Below are 15,487 nucleotides of genomic sequence, written 5' to 3' on the forward strand. Positions count from 1 at the left end.
ATATACCTCAAAACTAGGGCAAAAGTGGCAGTTCTCAGTTTACTGAAGCTTGAATGATATGTTTTTTCATCCTTTTGACAAATGTGATCCCATATATTTGTGTGCAACTGTCAAAATATGCAGTATCTCCTCATACCTTTGGGTTTAAGTTTTAATTGAAGCGAGTGTAATTCCTGAGTCTTCTGCTCCAAAGATTGTCGTAAGAGGGTCTGATACTCTTTCTCCTTCTGAACAAGGTGTTCCAAAAGCCTGGCAGCATATGAGAGAGAGCAAACACCACCACACTGAGCATAAGTCTAGCTGAAAAAAATACTTATCATTTTTAATGACTATCACAGGACAGAGACACTTGAGAGATACTGTTGTAAGTAACATCTTTTATGGCTTACAGATTTCATTTCAGTTGTCTGAGACTCACTTAGGGGTGGCACTTGAAGGCTTTCACCTGCAGAATTTAACAAATAGCTTGTAAATTCTGTTCCTGCTGTTTTGCAGCCTCCTTGGGAAGAGTTGCTGCCTTTATACTGTAATTTACTACTGAACAGTGTAACATTGATGTTTTACCAGGGACTTTCTGGTCACAGATTCGCATCACATCCACAAGGAAGAATGGGACCTTCAGCTGTTAACACACCAGCAGCAGCCTACAGATGTAACCCGTGAGAAACAGGTCAGGGCCTCTGCTGAGCTGTGCTTGTGCTCATTTGTGGGCAGCTTGTCCCGTGAGCCAGGACAGAGCTGCTCTGGCCTTTGCTTGCAGAAACGGCCTTAAGGCACTGACACCAAGTCAGGTGGCATCCAAGGAAGTAGGAAGGAAACTGGCACAGTTGCACAAACCTAATTACTCTACAGTAGAAATCCAATGTCACATTCTGCAATTAAAAAATTAATTACAGAGAAATAAAAATTGTACTGCAGGGTGTTGAGCTGTCATACTGGCACTGCCAGCGTATTCCAAATCCATTTGTGTTCCTGGAAGGTCTCCTTTATCAGGAGGCAATAGGTGAGCAGTACTTATGTTAAGAAAGCAAATGTCAATGTAGAAAGCAAAGTCTTCAAAGAAAGCAGTTTCCAAGACTGCCTGAAAATGCCTGCACAGTCTTTACAGGAGGGTTACCTTAAGGTCTCGTGTTTAAGTCTGCCCAGCTCCTGGCTGAGCTGCTGCTGAGCCTCATGTGACACCACAGAGCTAAGGGTGCTGACTCCCGATGTTATGACGGGATCCTCAGCCCCGTTTTGTTCAGAGGGCTGGAAACTGTCCTCCACTTCCTCACCATCCTTGTCCCCACCTTCCGTTTCTGATGCTGGCTCGAAGTGAGCACGAAGCTCTGGTAAAAGGAAAGGGGGTAAGGATAAGATTTTTTTTACAAGTCTTTTCCAGAAGTATTGCAGTTTGTTCTTTATTACTGTGGGTGGGGAGCTTCAGCTGAGGCAGTGGCTGTTTGCACAATGTGCTTTGCTGCCTCCCTGCTCACTATTGCAATAGTCTTATGTGAGCTGGACCACAGCTTGTCTGGCATCAGCTCTATCTGAAATGAATGGTTCTGCAGTGCACCAGTAGAGGTAAGTAGCTCTAGATCACAATCATAGAGGGGACAAATGTCATGATTTGAATAATAAGACAGTTAATAAAATATGCTAATGAGAAACTCCTGAAAGCTTACTTTTTTCTAAATTGGGGGGGAAAAAAAAAAAAGTTGTTTTCCCCTAATGCCTTGGACCAAAGACTTTACAAAGCTTTCCTCTCCTCCAAGTAGCATTTTAACCCCAGTCCTCAAAACTTGCTGCAGGTGGCCACCCTTCTCACCAAAGAACAGCTGCCCTTTTTCTGGTACAAACGAAGTCTTAAAAGATTTGGCCTATTTGGCTTTAAAAGACATGGCAACTTTGGACTGCAAGGGTTTACCTCACTAGAGTGCTGTCAAAACATTCTTATAGAGGAAGGGGTGCTCAGCACTTCAGGGAGTTACAAAACCACTTGCAAATTTCCAAATTAACTTATTCCTAGACAGTTCTTAGTAATGTATCATCCTGCTGGCGATTTTTCCTACGGTCCATCTGTGGGCCAGAATCATCCTCCTCCTCCTATTAATGCACTCCCTTCTACACATCTGTTCCACACTTCAGTATAATTTTTCAGAACATATAACCAAATCTGTGCAGTGTTACCCACCCTGGATGTCATTAACATGTAGTAGAAAGTCATCTTCTTTCTTACTAGAAAATCTCCAGCTTGGACTGAATTTAATTTGCCTTTTTGGTCATGTGGGTGCATGGATTTTGCACCCACACTGGGGGTGCAGAACCACTGCGGTTCTCTCCTCATTATGTGCTTTTGTACTGCAAGTACAGCATTAATCCTCCAGATCAACACTTCTTTCTCTGCAACACTCTGACCCCGCACCTTTGATGAGTGGCGCATGGGATGCAGTTAATGGCATGCTGACAGATTAAACATCTAAACCGTTCCATTTGCTATAAGTCTTTGATATGTAAAAAACCTTTTTTTGAAAAAAGGATTGCTTTCAGCTGCTTTGATTTACCTGGAATAAGAATAGTGACTGCTGCTTGGACTGCACGGCGGATTATGTTATCCATTGCAAACATCCAGTGGGGTCTTATTAAGTGATTTCTTAATACTTTGTTCACCTGTCAATGTAGCAGCAAACAACATTTGCTCACACCTTAGGAGAAAGAATCTTGTTTTTCAATAGTCATAGCAAGTTTTATAAGGTAACAACTGCAAACAGCACTGAAACTCTCCCACCTTTCAAAATCTAAACAACAAATTTGACAGTTTTAGGCTACAGCTTTCAAACATTTCAAACCAGACTGTGACATTCAAACCCTTCTAGAGTGCAAGGAGGAAGAGGAGTGAGGAACAGTGCGGAAGCTGCGAACCAACCCCTGGGGGTAAGCTCTGTCCAGGAGCAACCTGATGTAGTGGAAGTTGTCCCTGCCCATGGCAGGGGGGTTGGAAATAGGTCATCTTTAAGGTCTCTTCCGACCCAAACCATTCTGTGATTCTACGAAGAATTCCTCTCCCCCTGCACTAGGAAAGGAACTCACCGCATCCTGGAATCCAAACAGCACCAGATGAATCTGATTGATGGAAGTGCTGTCAAAGTCCAAATCCACTTTCAACTTGGATATGGTAGAAGCCATCACTCTCTGCTCAGGAGAGTGTATGAAGTCCCTTAAAATCCCAATAATCTGCTTGATGTGGGCCACTGAAAGTTGCAGTTCTTCAGAGCTCTGGAGAAAAGATAATGAATGTATATCAAGTAAACGTCTAATTACCAGCATTAATATTTTTAGGGTTACATAGCTTTGCTTATGTATATTTCTCACTGATGCACAGAAACCACAGAACTTTCGTTTCTGCAAAGTCTCTAGTTTTTACCTTTTCCTAACAAGAAAATTTTTGAACAGTAATTTCTATTTTCCAAAAAAGAAATGACGTCTCCTGCTACTGTGGCTGTCACAAAGGGAAGAGGTTGCAGATTGTATCTACACATTTCCACAATGTACTGCAGAGGGCAGCTCTCCTCCATAAAAACAGCACAGTGAGTCGCTAAGAGACCCAATTTTTTTAGATGCTATCCTTTTGAAAAGATGAATCTGACTTACATCTAATTATGCAGACATTTCATTTCCTTAGGCAAAAAAGTATGTTATATATGCATTTTTCCCAAGTTAGAAAAAGGTCTAAAATGGCACAGTGATTCACAAGTGTTCATTCTATGATTTGCAGTCCATAACCCCCACAGTTAAAGCCATCCAAGTGTCTGTGAGAACAACAATCTGTATAATTAAAAGGTAAAGGGAGAAGTATTACATAAATTATGGAAAAGAGAGGATTACAGTGCTACGAAACAGATGAAGACTGAAGTAGGACTTGCTCTTACTAAATAATTGTTTATTGTGGAAAAAATTTAGAGTCATGATTATTTCTGACTAAGATCTCACATACAAATTTTAGTCCTCTGTAAGGTTATAAGCTATTTGGTAGTTTAAGCAGGCTCCCCTTTATGTGAGTGCAGTCCATGTGAAAAAACACAGCTTTGGTAAGAATAAATGGTGTCAGAGGCACATTAGACGCAGACATTAGAAAAGGCCAAGCCAGCAGCTCTGTTACAGGTGTGTGCCAATGCTTGGCTATGCCTTAAGCAAACATATGATTTTTCTTGCTTCTCTTTACAGTCACGAAACATTCCCACTCAACCTTTCCTTCTACAGAAAACCTACTTTAGCTTTTTTAAGCAAAACATACTTATTACTACATGGTGTTCTATTTCCATGTCCTTAAAAGCCAAAAGAAAATGCAACATCAAAACTACTCAATCCACCCACCTCAGTCCCAACAACCCCATATCAAATGCCCCAACCTTTCCCTCATATAAAACCAGCCAAAAGCAGCAGCCAAAAGCTGGTGTTTGCTATCCCTTCAGACAACAGCAAATGGCTTACACAGTTATAAGTCTCAGAGATTAAAGATATTCACAGAAGAAACAATCCAAGCCCCCTCATCTATTAGGACTACTACCTGTTATTTTCCTTTTACATGGAAAAAGGAGAGCTGAAGTGAAATTACCTGTGCAATACACTCCTGCAAATTGGAAGCAACTTTATCCTGTTCTTCCTTAAGGATTTTATATAGGATTGCTCGGCGTTCACTGTCCTTCCGCAGGAGGAACAGTCCGGAATCCTTATCCTCCACTGAAGGAGAGGCACTCCTGTCCTCCGAGGCCGAGCCCTCATCAGGAACACTGTGTCACCACCGGGCCACATGCACAAGAGAGACCTCAGCATTAGCAATGCAGCAGTACTGTCAGAAGCAAGTAGGGATACTTCCGAGGTTAAAAAGGGAATTAAAACTACAGCAGCAGATTGATCAGACTGTTAAATGCTAATTCTGAGAGAGAAGGTGGCTCAGATCCTGTGCTGGTTCAAAACCCACTGAAGCCAAAAGCACATGGCTGATTTCACCCTGCTAAGAAGCTGGCATTAATGTCAGTCAGCACCAGTCAGTTTTGGAGAAAGCTGAAACTATTCATTTTTTCTGGACCCATATTGTAACATACTAATTTGAAGGTATTGCTTTGTACTTTGTGAGCTGCAGAACTGTATTTCTGCTTCCCCTTTCCCACATTTTTTTCATGAGTACATGAAAGGGTCAACTCTTCACTTGACTCCTGAATCCATATCCACTTGGTAAATAAGAAGACTGACATTTATTCATTGGAGGGTGTAAAGTATATAAGTACATGGAAACCTTAAAGGAGAAGAATCATTGATCATTATTAAATATAGACAATATTTACATTAACTGGTAACCTACCTATGCAACTCACTTTCTGTTTAACACGCCTACTTATCTCTAGCCATTATGTGAAAAAAATGCCCTCAGATAAAATATAACGTGAATTAAATCCATAAAATCCTTCAAGGATGTCAAGCAACAAGCAAATGTTTTACCTTAGTAAATGGGAAATGGGATGCTTTGTCTGAATCTCTGAAATGGATCTTTTTGTCCTTTCGAAAAACACGTCATGCTGTACATCAGAGTCTGGTGAAACAGAGCCATGCTCACTGCTGCTACTGCCAGCCTGTTCTCCATGGATTGGCAGTGGGAGGGATGTATTACGATTATAATCTACAAACAGACATTGTAAAATGTGAAACAGAATTAGGCCAAAAAGGGCAACATGCTTGAAACAGTTGTGATCATCTTCAGTGATATCAAGACCTCATTTTGCAAAATGGCTGAGGGAAAGGTAATCTTGCTGACAAAAAGCAGCAATACAACTCAAAATCATTATATGCATAAGCAATAAAAGCTGCAAACACGTAACTGCTGAACGCGAAGACAGCACAGGTACTCACATGAAATGCCATTTTGTTACCCTCTCTCTCTCACACACACACACAGTCCCCCTTGGTGCTGTCCCACAAAGTGGTACAACTGGATATACAGCTGTTTAAAGAGCCTGAATTGAACCAATAGGTTCGTTGGCTGCTCCACCACAGCCATCTCTCTAAACCAGAGAATACTCTACTACCTGCCCTCCTCATCTCTGCCTGTGCTAATGGGCATGTAATTCCCTCACTCACATGTCCCCCTGCCCTCAGTAAGGACTCTCTCTCACCACTAGCCAGAAGGAAATCTCTTGTCCCTTTCCAATTCATCTTGAAAGTAAGAAGAAATAAAAAAAAACCAGATAATGAGAGCTTGCTGTAATCCTGACTGCCAGTTTGCAGTTGTGTGGTAGGAAAGCTAAAGGAAGTTCTTTCAACTCAGGGTGCACGCATCCATGGAGCTAAAGTATCACAAAAGTTTTTGATACTTGTCACTACAAATTGTGTCGAGGCGGGGGAGGAAGAGAGCTAAAAGGTAAAAGTTGTTCAGGAAGCTGTGACAGATTCCCTGGCACACAACTGATGTTCAAATGGCTGAGGTGAAACAGTCACAGAAATGAAACAATATATGCCACCTTGTAAGACCTGTTTCAAGGCTTCTCAGTAGTACACAGAAAACTGAGGGTTGCTGCCCCAAGAGTAAGGGCTGAGACTTGCTCTGGGCCACCTCTATTATGGCAAAATTAAAAGGGGACAGGGACAGACAAGATGGAAAGATAGGGACAAAGCTGAGGAAACTGACAGTGAGGGAAACAGAAGACAGCGAACTGCTGTAGCTGAGACTGTGGTAACTGCTGGGCCAGGACCTGCCTTAGGCCACCAAACCCCCCTTGGAGATGGCTGCAGCAGCCAGCACAGCTCTCCCCAGCTCCAGCATGGCAAAGCACACATACTCTTCTGCAGTCACATTGCCTTTCCTTCTCCTCACCCAACAAACAGTTTTTATAGCATTTGCCCACTCTGCTCATGTCCATGTCCAGCACTGAGCTCGCTTCCTGCTGCAGCTCAGTGCTAAACCCTGTAGCATGAGATCATCACCATCTGAAGGAGCTGCATAACCTCATCAACGAGTGAGAGAAGAAAGGAGGAAGGCAGAAGGAGGGGGAGGGTGTGCAAAAGACAGCTGCGCCTTCCGTGATGTTTGACAAAGAGCCTGTTGCTCCCAGCAAACAAGGCAAGGTCCACCCTTTCTAATGCCACACAATTTTTCCAGGAAGATATCCCTCAAGCAAGAGCTGAAAGGCCACAAGAGAAAATGATTGCAGTGGGGCTGCGAGGTACAGCCTGGCAACAGCTCCTGAGTGCCACCGCCCTGGCTGAGCAGTGGGAGCTCTCCTGTGACCTCAGGGTAACTGCAGGGACTGGAGTTCTTAGTGTCCCTCAGGACAACAGATGAGGCCCATTTCCTTGCTGAAGCCAATTCAGCTAGGTGTTATAAATTCCTTGCTATGTTTTTCTCCTTGGAATTCATTCTTTCAAAAGTTCCTTGTTGAGAGGGAAAAAGCGCAGAAAGGGATGTAATTCAATTTGCATTGGGAGTGTGTGTGTGTATGTGCAGACAGGGGAAAGAAGCAGCAAGATCAATGGCTCTGCCTGTTTTTGAATGGCCAGTTCCTCCAAATGCTAATGATTTATTTGGCAGGTCTATATTAAGGTTCATTATCTTATCACTGAAAAAGTGGCTGCTATATTTGGGGGGAGAGGTGAGAAGAAACATGCTATGCAGATAAAACAAAACAACCCACTAGACAGCTACTTCAGCATCTTTGTGCCAAACTTCCATGCTATGTATCAAGTTTGAAAATGCTGACCCAAACACCTAATAGACCCACATTTTCAGGTGCCAAACATCTACTCTGTAAAACTCAGACCTCTGAAGAGTATATAATTGTGAATCTAAAATGTAGAATTGCTATAGCAAGTCTTCACCAAATGTCATTTTTCTAATTTTAATTTAATACAAAAGAGGCATTTATTTCTGGGGAGAGGAAAAATGGCCTTGAGAGCTTTCAGCAAGCAAAACACAAAATAAGCAAGACACCATATTTTCTTGGCATTATTAAATTTAAATATGGGTAATTACAAAGCACAGGCACTTTCAACAGCTGAGTTCCTGCTGCTTTCCTGGCTCAAGCAATGTCCTTTGTAAAAGGGAATGCTTAATAATTCCAATCTTTTATATAACTCTTAATGATGATGTTGACTAGGATTTGGCTGATAATTCCTTACCTGAAGGCTTGAATGCAATTCTGCCTTTCTTGCCCTTGTTTACTTGCTTCAGGAAGGAATCTCTGAGCAAATCAGATGCTGTAACACGTTTACTAGGATCAGGTTCAAAACAGAGCAAAATAAAGGCCCTTGTTTCAGCAGACACTGATTCTGGAATTTCAGGATGAATTTTAAACATCCCAACCTGCAAGTAAAACAGAAGTACTAATTATTTTTCCTAAAATGCAAGGAGACCATAGGCAAAAGCTTTCTTATATGATCTCTCACATTCTTCTTGGCTCTTGTGGAAAAGGAGTGATCCAGGTACCCACATAGAGCAGTGAAGTGACAACAAGGTTCTAATCCTGTTTTACTTCATTGCAAACATGGTGTGAATGTCCATGTGATACTACACAAATGTCAAGGTATGGATGTATCTAACCATGTGCTTTCAAGTAATCTCGGGATCTGGGCATTATTCACACCAAGTGCTTCAAACACTGCTGCTCTTACCAGCCACAAATCCCTCCAGTTATTGCACAGGCTTCCCATCACCCCTGCCCAGGACTGTGTCTCTCAGTTGCTGCCTCCTCCAGCACATTCGTGCCCAGGAACAGGAATAATTTCCTCCTCTAGCACTGACTGCCTGGGGCTGCACCTGTTCTGCTCCCACTGCCGCCAAATTTCCTTGCACAAATACTCTCAATGACCTTGCCAGACCTTGTCACCACCCGTGCACTAGGGCCAGATGTCTTCCCTAGTCTTTCAGTGTTGTTTAACTGAAAACCACATGGTGTCCAAAGGTTTACCAAGACCCTCGTTAAACCTTTTTTTAAGTAATGACTCTTTAAAGTCATTACTTAAAAAGAGTCTCTTTTAAGACTCGTTCTTTAAGTAATAAAAAATGTTCTTCTACAGGTTGCTCTCTAGTGATCTTTCCAGCTCCCTCTCTGCCTTCTTATTTTCTAATGCCAATCTGGCATAACTGTTTTGCAGCAAGAGTTGTACAACCCATGTGCACTGTATGGCACGTCTGGTGGGATTACAGCTTGTAGTCTCAGCATCTTTACACAAAACACATTCTGGAGAACAAACACAAAGATAGTGGCCACAAGGGAGACAGCTGCCCAGCAGTTAAACAAGTGCCAGCTGCTTTCAAATAATCTCATTATACAGCTGCATTAACACACTGTGGCACCATTAGGCACTCACAATAGTGGTTCAGCTTCAATGCAAGCTGAAGCAAAAAATGCTGAGCAGTCGCGCCTCTGTTTGAACGACAGTGCAGAAATAAAATGCTAATAGTGCATTAAGGCCTTCTGAGCCATGACTCTGAGCACATTCAAGACTCAGGATTTCCTGCATGTAACGTTTTTAATATACACAACTCAATAACCTCTACATTTAAATTGATGTATTGAATAAAGAAACTGAATAAATAAATAAATAGACATTGCATCCTGTTGGCAGGGTATCACTGCTATACATTTACCTTGTCTGATGGAGCATCTTTATCTGATTTGTAGAACCACACGCACATTTTGGACAGTGCTTTATAAATGGGGTAGGTACAGTTTCACCACTTAAAAAAACATTAGCCCAAGCAGGATTTTGGCTTTGGAGCAGAGAGGGAAGACATCCACCAGCTTGCTGTGCTCTGAAAACTGCTTTTGACCAGTCTGTCTCTTGTGGCCAGCCCACTCCTCTGTGTGCACTCCGGGGACAGGCTCACACAACCAGCTTCAGCTGGGGCAGTGTCAGATGCTGGTAGCACCCTGGTGGTACCTTAATGTACTTAACAAAAATCTAGGAAAGCCCAAACCAGGACCAGGAAATCTGAAAGCTTGTCTCTGATCTTAATCTCTGTGGCCCAAGAAGATTAATTTTGTCCAGAAATTCTGTGGCAACATTAGTTTACTTTGTCTCCATTGAATGCCATTTGTTTGTGCTCCTTTCACCAGACACAGATGCACAGATTCTATACTCATAGATGAAATACCACACAACACACACCCAGCCAGGAACTATTTCCAGTTCTTGGTTTACTCTAGCCCCTTTTCTCTTCTTTGTCCACCTCTTTGGTCGTTTGCAATTTCTATAGTGACTGCACAGCCACACTTAGACCCTCCACCTCCTCACCTGCCCTATGCACAACAGACGGTGCATGTGTGGAGGTGGGGACCTCAAAGGTTTGATATCCCAAGTTTTCCAGACTTTCACTCTTTTTACATGCTTGCCCAGCCAGCCTGCTTCATTCCTGACTTCAAACCTAGCTTCCAGCTTGCTTACTTTTACTACATAGAAAAAGAAAACATGGTTTGCAATTTATGGTGCCTAGCTGGACACAGTTCCAAACAGGTCCCAGCAGAGCCAAGAAACAGAAAACAAAAACAAATGCCTGACCGTAGCACATTAACACAGTCTGCAATAAGAATGCTAAAAGGTTTGCCACATCCTTGAAGAAAAAAAGGCAGGAAATGTATTTTAAAAATGCCAGATCTGAAACTTCAGAACACATCTCTGTAGTCTGGAAGTGCTTATCAGCAGTAGGTAGGGACAGGCACGATCCTGCCAGAGCTCATCTTGTGAACCTGCACAGAGAACCAGCTCCCAGAACTGAACGAGAACTTCCTGACAGTTCAATAAACTCTGCTGAAAAATAAGATGTGTAACTCACTGAACAGTTCAGCTACATGCCAGGTACATAAGATGAAAAGGCATCTGCCCACAAAACTGTACCTGACATTTACAGCCATGTGCAAAAAGTCTCTTTCCATGGCTCCCTCAGGAAAGCTTTAGTGAGCCAAACCACGTTTACCCAGGCAGCTCCTTCTGAGGTATGTCACCAACTGACAGCACTATGGTGACATATTTTACCATTGAAATAACTACATCAAAACCCACAATTACCCCTTTCTTTGCCTTTTACCTGCAGTGCATGAGATAACTCACAGGCCTATTATGATGTATGGCATTACATATCACGCTGAACTGCAGCCCAGATCACTATACCTACTGATAAAGATCTGATTTTGCCACCATGGTTCCATTATATATTATACTAATGCTCACATAGTAACATTCAACAACATACACAAAAGAATTACAACGCTGGTAATTTAAAGCAGTTTGCTGGGTTATGGATGGGACATTTTCCCCATTAAGAGAATGAGGACTCTGAAGCAAAAGTGAAAACTTAAGTACTTTGGTAAAGGTCTACACAAGCCAGTGGAAGAACCAAAAATTTTTAATCTGCATATTTGACACATAATCACATCATAGCTTTTACACTACTGTTAGTTTTAGAGTCAGAACAAGCAACTTTTTTCAAACATTTATTATCAAAATTATCTGAAAAATTCTCAAGTGTTAATTTGTGCATTTGAAAACAGATACACTAAGAGAAATCAAGTACTAAAGACAACAGCTTACAGAGAAGGAAGCTCTGATCTGAAGGACTTAGAATGAAAAATACAGAATATTCTACCCCTTTAGTACACACTGGAAATCCTGAAAAGCTACCCCCCTGCCCTCATCCATCATATCTTCCTAACAGAAGAATGTTGCACAGACCGGGCCTTTGAAAGACAAGGCGAGCAGATACTCTGGGAGGGAAGCTTACAAAAAAAAGGACTTCAAGAAATAACTTGTTTGTCATTATTGGAGAGACTGGTGACAAGAACGAAATCATAAACCAAGAGCAGGAGATGACAGAAGTAAGACAGTAGAGAATATTAGTTTTCGTAAGTCTTCACTCATTTTTCAGATTGCTGCTCTGAGTCATGACCTAGTTCCAGCACAAAAATAACTGATCACCCCTAGAGCAATACAGCTTAGAGCAGAGAAGAATCATTCAATTAGAGTCAAAAACACAGGTCAGACTGTGGCTTTGTGCAAAAGAACCCATGTCACAAAATGTTACTACCAATTAATACTATAAAATAAGTTAGTATTTGAATTTATTTTTTTTTATTGCTCTAAAGCAATGAAGCTGTATTTACTTTAAACATTGCAGCTTGAGGCTCCCCTAGTTCATGGAAGGGAGGTTTGCCTGTTGCCATTTCAATGATGGTGCAGCCCAGTGACCAGATATCAGCTGGTGCACCGTATCCTCGTGGTCCTTTATCGATGATTTCTGGAGCCATGTACTGCAAGGTTCCTAGTCAGGACAAAAAGAACAGTAAAGTGTATAGTCTTCATTCTTATGGAAGAGAATTAACACACCACTCAGCAAGCCAAAAATTGTCAAATGCCACCTGTATAACATAAATACTCGATTTCCTGAATCAGCACTGAAAACTTGACATAAACTTATATTTTAACATCTTTTTATACACTACCTGTTTGCCCCTCCTTTCTAACACAAGGTTTCAAACTGCTAAAAGTATATTCACCACATATTACAAAAGCTTCCTCAGAACACAAAATTACATCAACAATTTTTGCAGACACCAAATTTTAAAGATTATGTATGTAAGAGATAATGAAAATCTGCAGTGACAGTTCCTCATGAGAATAATTTTTCATATTTTTACGCCAATAATGAGAACACTAGTGACAGAGAATTTCAAACCATTAGTTTGAAAAGAAGCTATTGTTGTAAATATAAGACAATTAGGGAACCCATCATAATTTATTTGGAATTCCAGGAAGTCTTGGATGTGCTTGGGATTTCTGAAATCCAAGGTTAGCCAAAAAAACCCCAACATCAAACCTGTTGGAACTTCTAAAGCTATACATGGTGACAAAGTAAGATCCTGCCTGTACACAATCTGACTGTAATACTAGTTATAATAATGATAAATAAAGAATACAGTAAAAAAATAAATAAAAGATGGTCAATTCGAAATAACTGATATTGAACCATATACTAACCCAGCTCATGAGGTATTTATGGGAAGGGTCCATATCACCAGCAGAAACCTCTGGATGTTCTGAGTGTCTTGAACACTACAGTATTTTCTCCACCTGAATTTCTACCAGCTCTGTTATGACATCTTTAAATTATTTTTCTTCTTAAGAATGCAATAAAACTACACTGTGGTAAAGCTGTGAACTATTAAGTAAAAGACATTTGGTGAAGATAAAAGGGTATCACTATGTTTATTGAATGTGACTGCTGCAGAATGGAAGTTTAAGCCACAGCTTTGCCCTCAGGCTGTGTGTCTTGAATGGAGGGATACAATGTTTAAACCACTGGAAGTCTGATTCTTCCCATCATGTGATTTTATTACATAATGCATAAAAAACAGGGTTTATGTACTGAGTCATGGAACAAAACAAAATTTTAAGACCCTCTGGGCTATAGCTACCTGCTTACTGATTTTAAATGATAATTTAAGTAAAATATTTATTCTCATGGCAAATTACATCTCGAAGGCACAAACAGGGCTGCAAACATGCAAGAGAACAAAGAAGGGCTCAAGGAAAGATTTACCTCCTTTTGTTACAGTATGGTGACATTTCTTTAGATGCCATTTCTCCATATATCATCTCTAATAATAACTAGTTGCTAAAAAGGCACCAAGGAGTATATAAAATACAGGCAAAGAGAAAATGATTTTTCCTTAGTACCTGCTCTAACCGTAATAGCAATCAGCCATAATAGTGGTTTCCTGGGCAAAAATTAAATTTTGAACCATGACTTTTAATAGCCACAAAAGCATCTTCCACCATGACTTCAACTTTTACCTTATGGAACCCCTTCATATATTTAAAGTCTTCAGAATAACCTGCAGAAATGAGCAGCTATATGTCTCACCATGTGGTAGTGCAACTCTTTTCCATGGAATGTAACTGTATTGAATCAGTCTAAAAAACGGCAAGGACAAACATTACAGGCAAAACCTGAAAATACTTTTTCAGATACCACAAGAGACCTGTACATATTAGAGAATTATTAATCCAGCTGCATAAGCAAGATGATTGACAAGAAAATTATTTTTTGAAATCATTTGTTTGGAAAACACCTACAGGAATGCTTCAATAGGCAGCATTTAACCAGCTCTGTTCAGATATAATGTCATCTATGTATCTGTTGTGGCATCTCTAAACTGAAGAGATTGCTTCTTGTAGCTCTTAATTTCTTAACAAAACATTTAAATGTTGCATTTGTGATTATCAACAGGACAAATAATTTTTTTCTTCTCTTTAAGGAGCTTCTAACTTAATTTAATTTGATTCTAACTACTATCTTTACAGCTTTGAAGGGAACAGATTTGTTTAAAATGCCTGCATACGGGAAGTTGATCTCATAAGATACTGATGCAGACATCATATGCTGTGTTCAGATCATGATGTCATATAGGCCTAGTTTCCAATTCACAAGCTTTGCTAATAATGAGTAAAAAAAGCTTAGGAAGGCAAGTTACTTCAGAACCTTAAGAATTTAATTTTCATTTGTACCATTTATTTAAATTGCAGGCCAGTAAGAGGCTTGTGATACCAGCCTTTGCATAAGGCCATGTCACAAGTAAAATCATCATGCTACCCTGTATCTTCAGTGATCACAGAACTGAGCAATTATGTGACCATATATTCATTTTTCAATGTGGAGTTTCACCTGGTGCTCGGCAATTTTTGTTTTCTCCAAATATTACAAGTCTTTACAACGATATTGTATTGAAAGCTTTTCTGTAACACATCAGCCTAACATTTTTATGTAAACTTCTTTTTACTTTTGTTGCCGTAACACCAAGTTAGTCAGTGGGTTGGGTTTTATAATTAATGCCTCAAAACTGAAAGTATTTACAAGTTTGAGTTTGGTTTTCTGCACTTTTAAACATACATCCAGAAAGTGTGCATGTATGAGTTACTAATATCAAGATTATTAAATGAAAAAGTTGTTGTATTCAAGTGTTTCCAGATGTAACTGCAACAAATCAACTGTTAGTTAATGAAAAACACTTAGAAGAAAAATTATTACCCCATCACACTTAAAAAATGGAGGGGGAAAAAAAAAAGTAAACCGGAAAAAAATTACATTTAAAAAAATAGAAGGGTATCAACTATGTGTTTATGGTGATCATATTCCCATTGACTCTTCCCTGAAAACAGAGACCTAATAGTGTTTTCATCACAAATCCAAAGAGCCTTTTGGTTCTAATGCAAAATCTATCACAAACCCCCTTATAAACTCTGCTAAATTTATCTTACCTGTAAACGTTTCAGTGCACGGATTGATTCCTGCCAGACGTTTGGAAGTACCAAAATCAGATATCTTAACCACGCCACTGTAGGTGTTCACCAAAACATTATCCCCCTGTGGTTAGTATATGAGAGAGAGAGAGAAGGCAGGGAGCAAGGGGAGACAGATGAATACAGATTCTAAATCTCAATAAAACTCCTTCAAGTTTGCAGT

The 15,487-nt window shown here is 40.4% G+C and overlaps 1 protein-coding gene across 3 annotated transcripts in view; it reads right to left on the bottom strand.

Moving 5' to 3' along the window:
• Positions 1-15,487, bottom strand: part of MAP3K15 (mitogen-activated protein kinase kinase kinase 15) — an 82,894-nt gene that overhangs the window by 1,341 nt on the left and 66,066 nt on the right. For all 3 annotated transcript variants that reach the window (XM_027688843.1, XM_027688842.1, XM_027688841.1), the window contains 9 exons: positions 15,283-15,388; positions 12,129-12,286; positions 8,149-8,332; positions 5,479-5,656; positions 4,595-4,769; positions 3,070-3,255; positions 2,544-2,649; positions 1,118-1,328; positions 137-249 (listed from right to left, as the gene is read on the bottom strand). In XM_027688843.1, coding sequence (XP_027544644.1) covers positions 137-249; positions 1,118-1,328; positions 2,544-2,649; positions 3,070-3,255; positions 4,595-4,769; positions 5,479-5,656; positions 8,149-8,332; positions 12,129-12,286; positions 15,283-15,388 — 1,417 coding nt within the window. The remainder of the gene's footprint in view (positions 1-136; positions 250-1,117; positions 1,329-2,543; positions 2,650-3,069; positions 3,256-4,594; positions 4,770-5,478; positions 5,657-8,148; positions 8,333-12,128; positions 12,287-15,282; positions 15,389-15,487) is intronic.

This window comes from Neopelma chrysocephalum, unplaced genomic scaffold, assembly GCF_003984885.1.
Source record: "Neopelma chrysocephalum unplaced genomic scaffold, ASM398488v2 Primary Assembly neopelma1_76, whole genome shotgun sequence".
Lineage (NCBI taxonomy): Eukaryota > Metazoa > Chordata > Aves > Passeriformes > Pipridae > Neopelma > Neopelma chrysocephalum.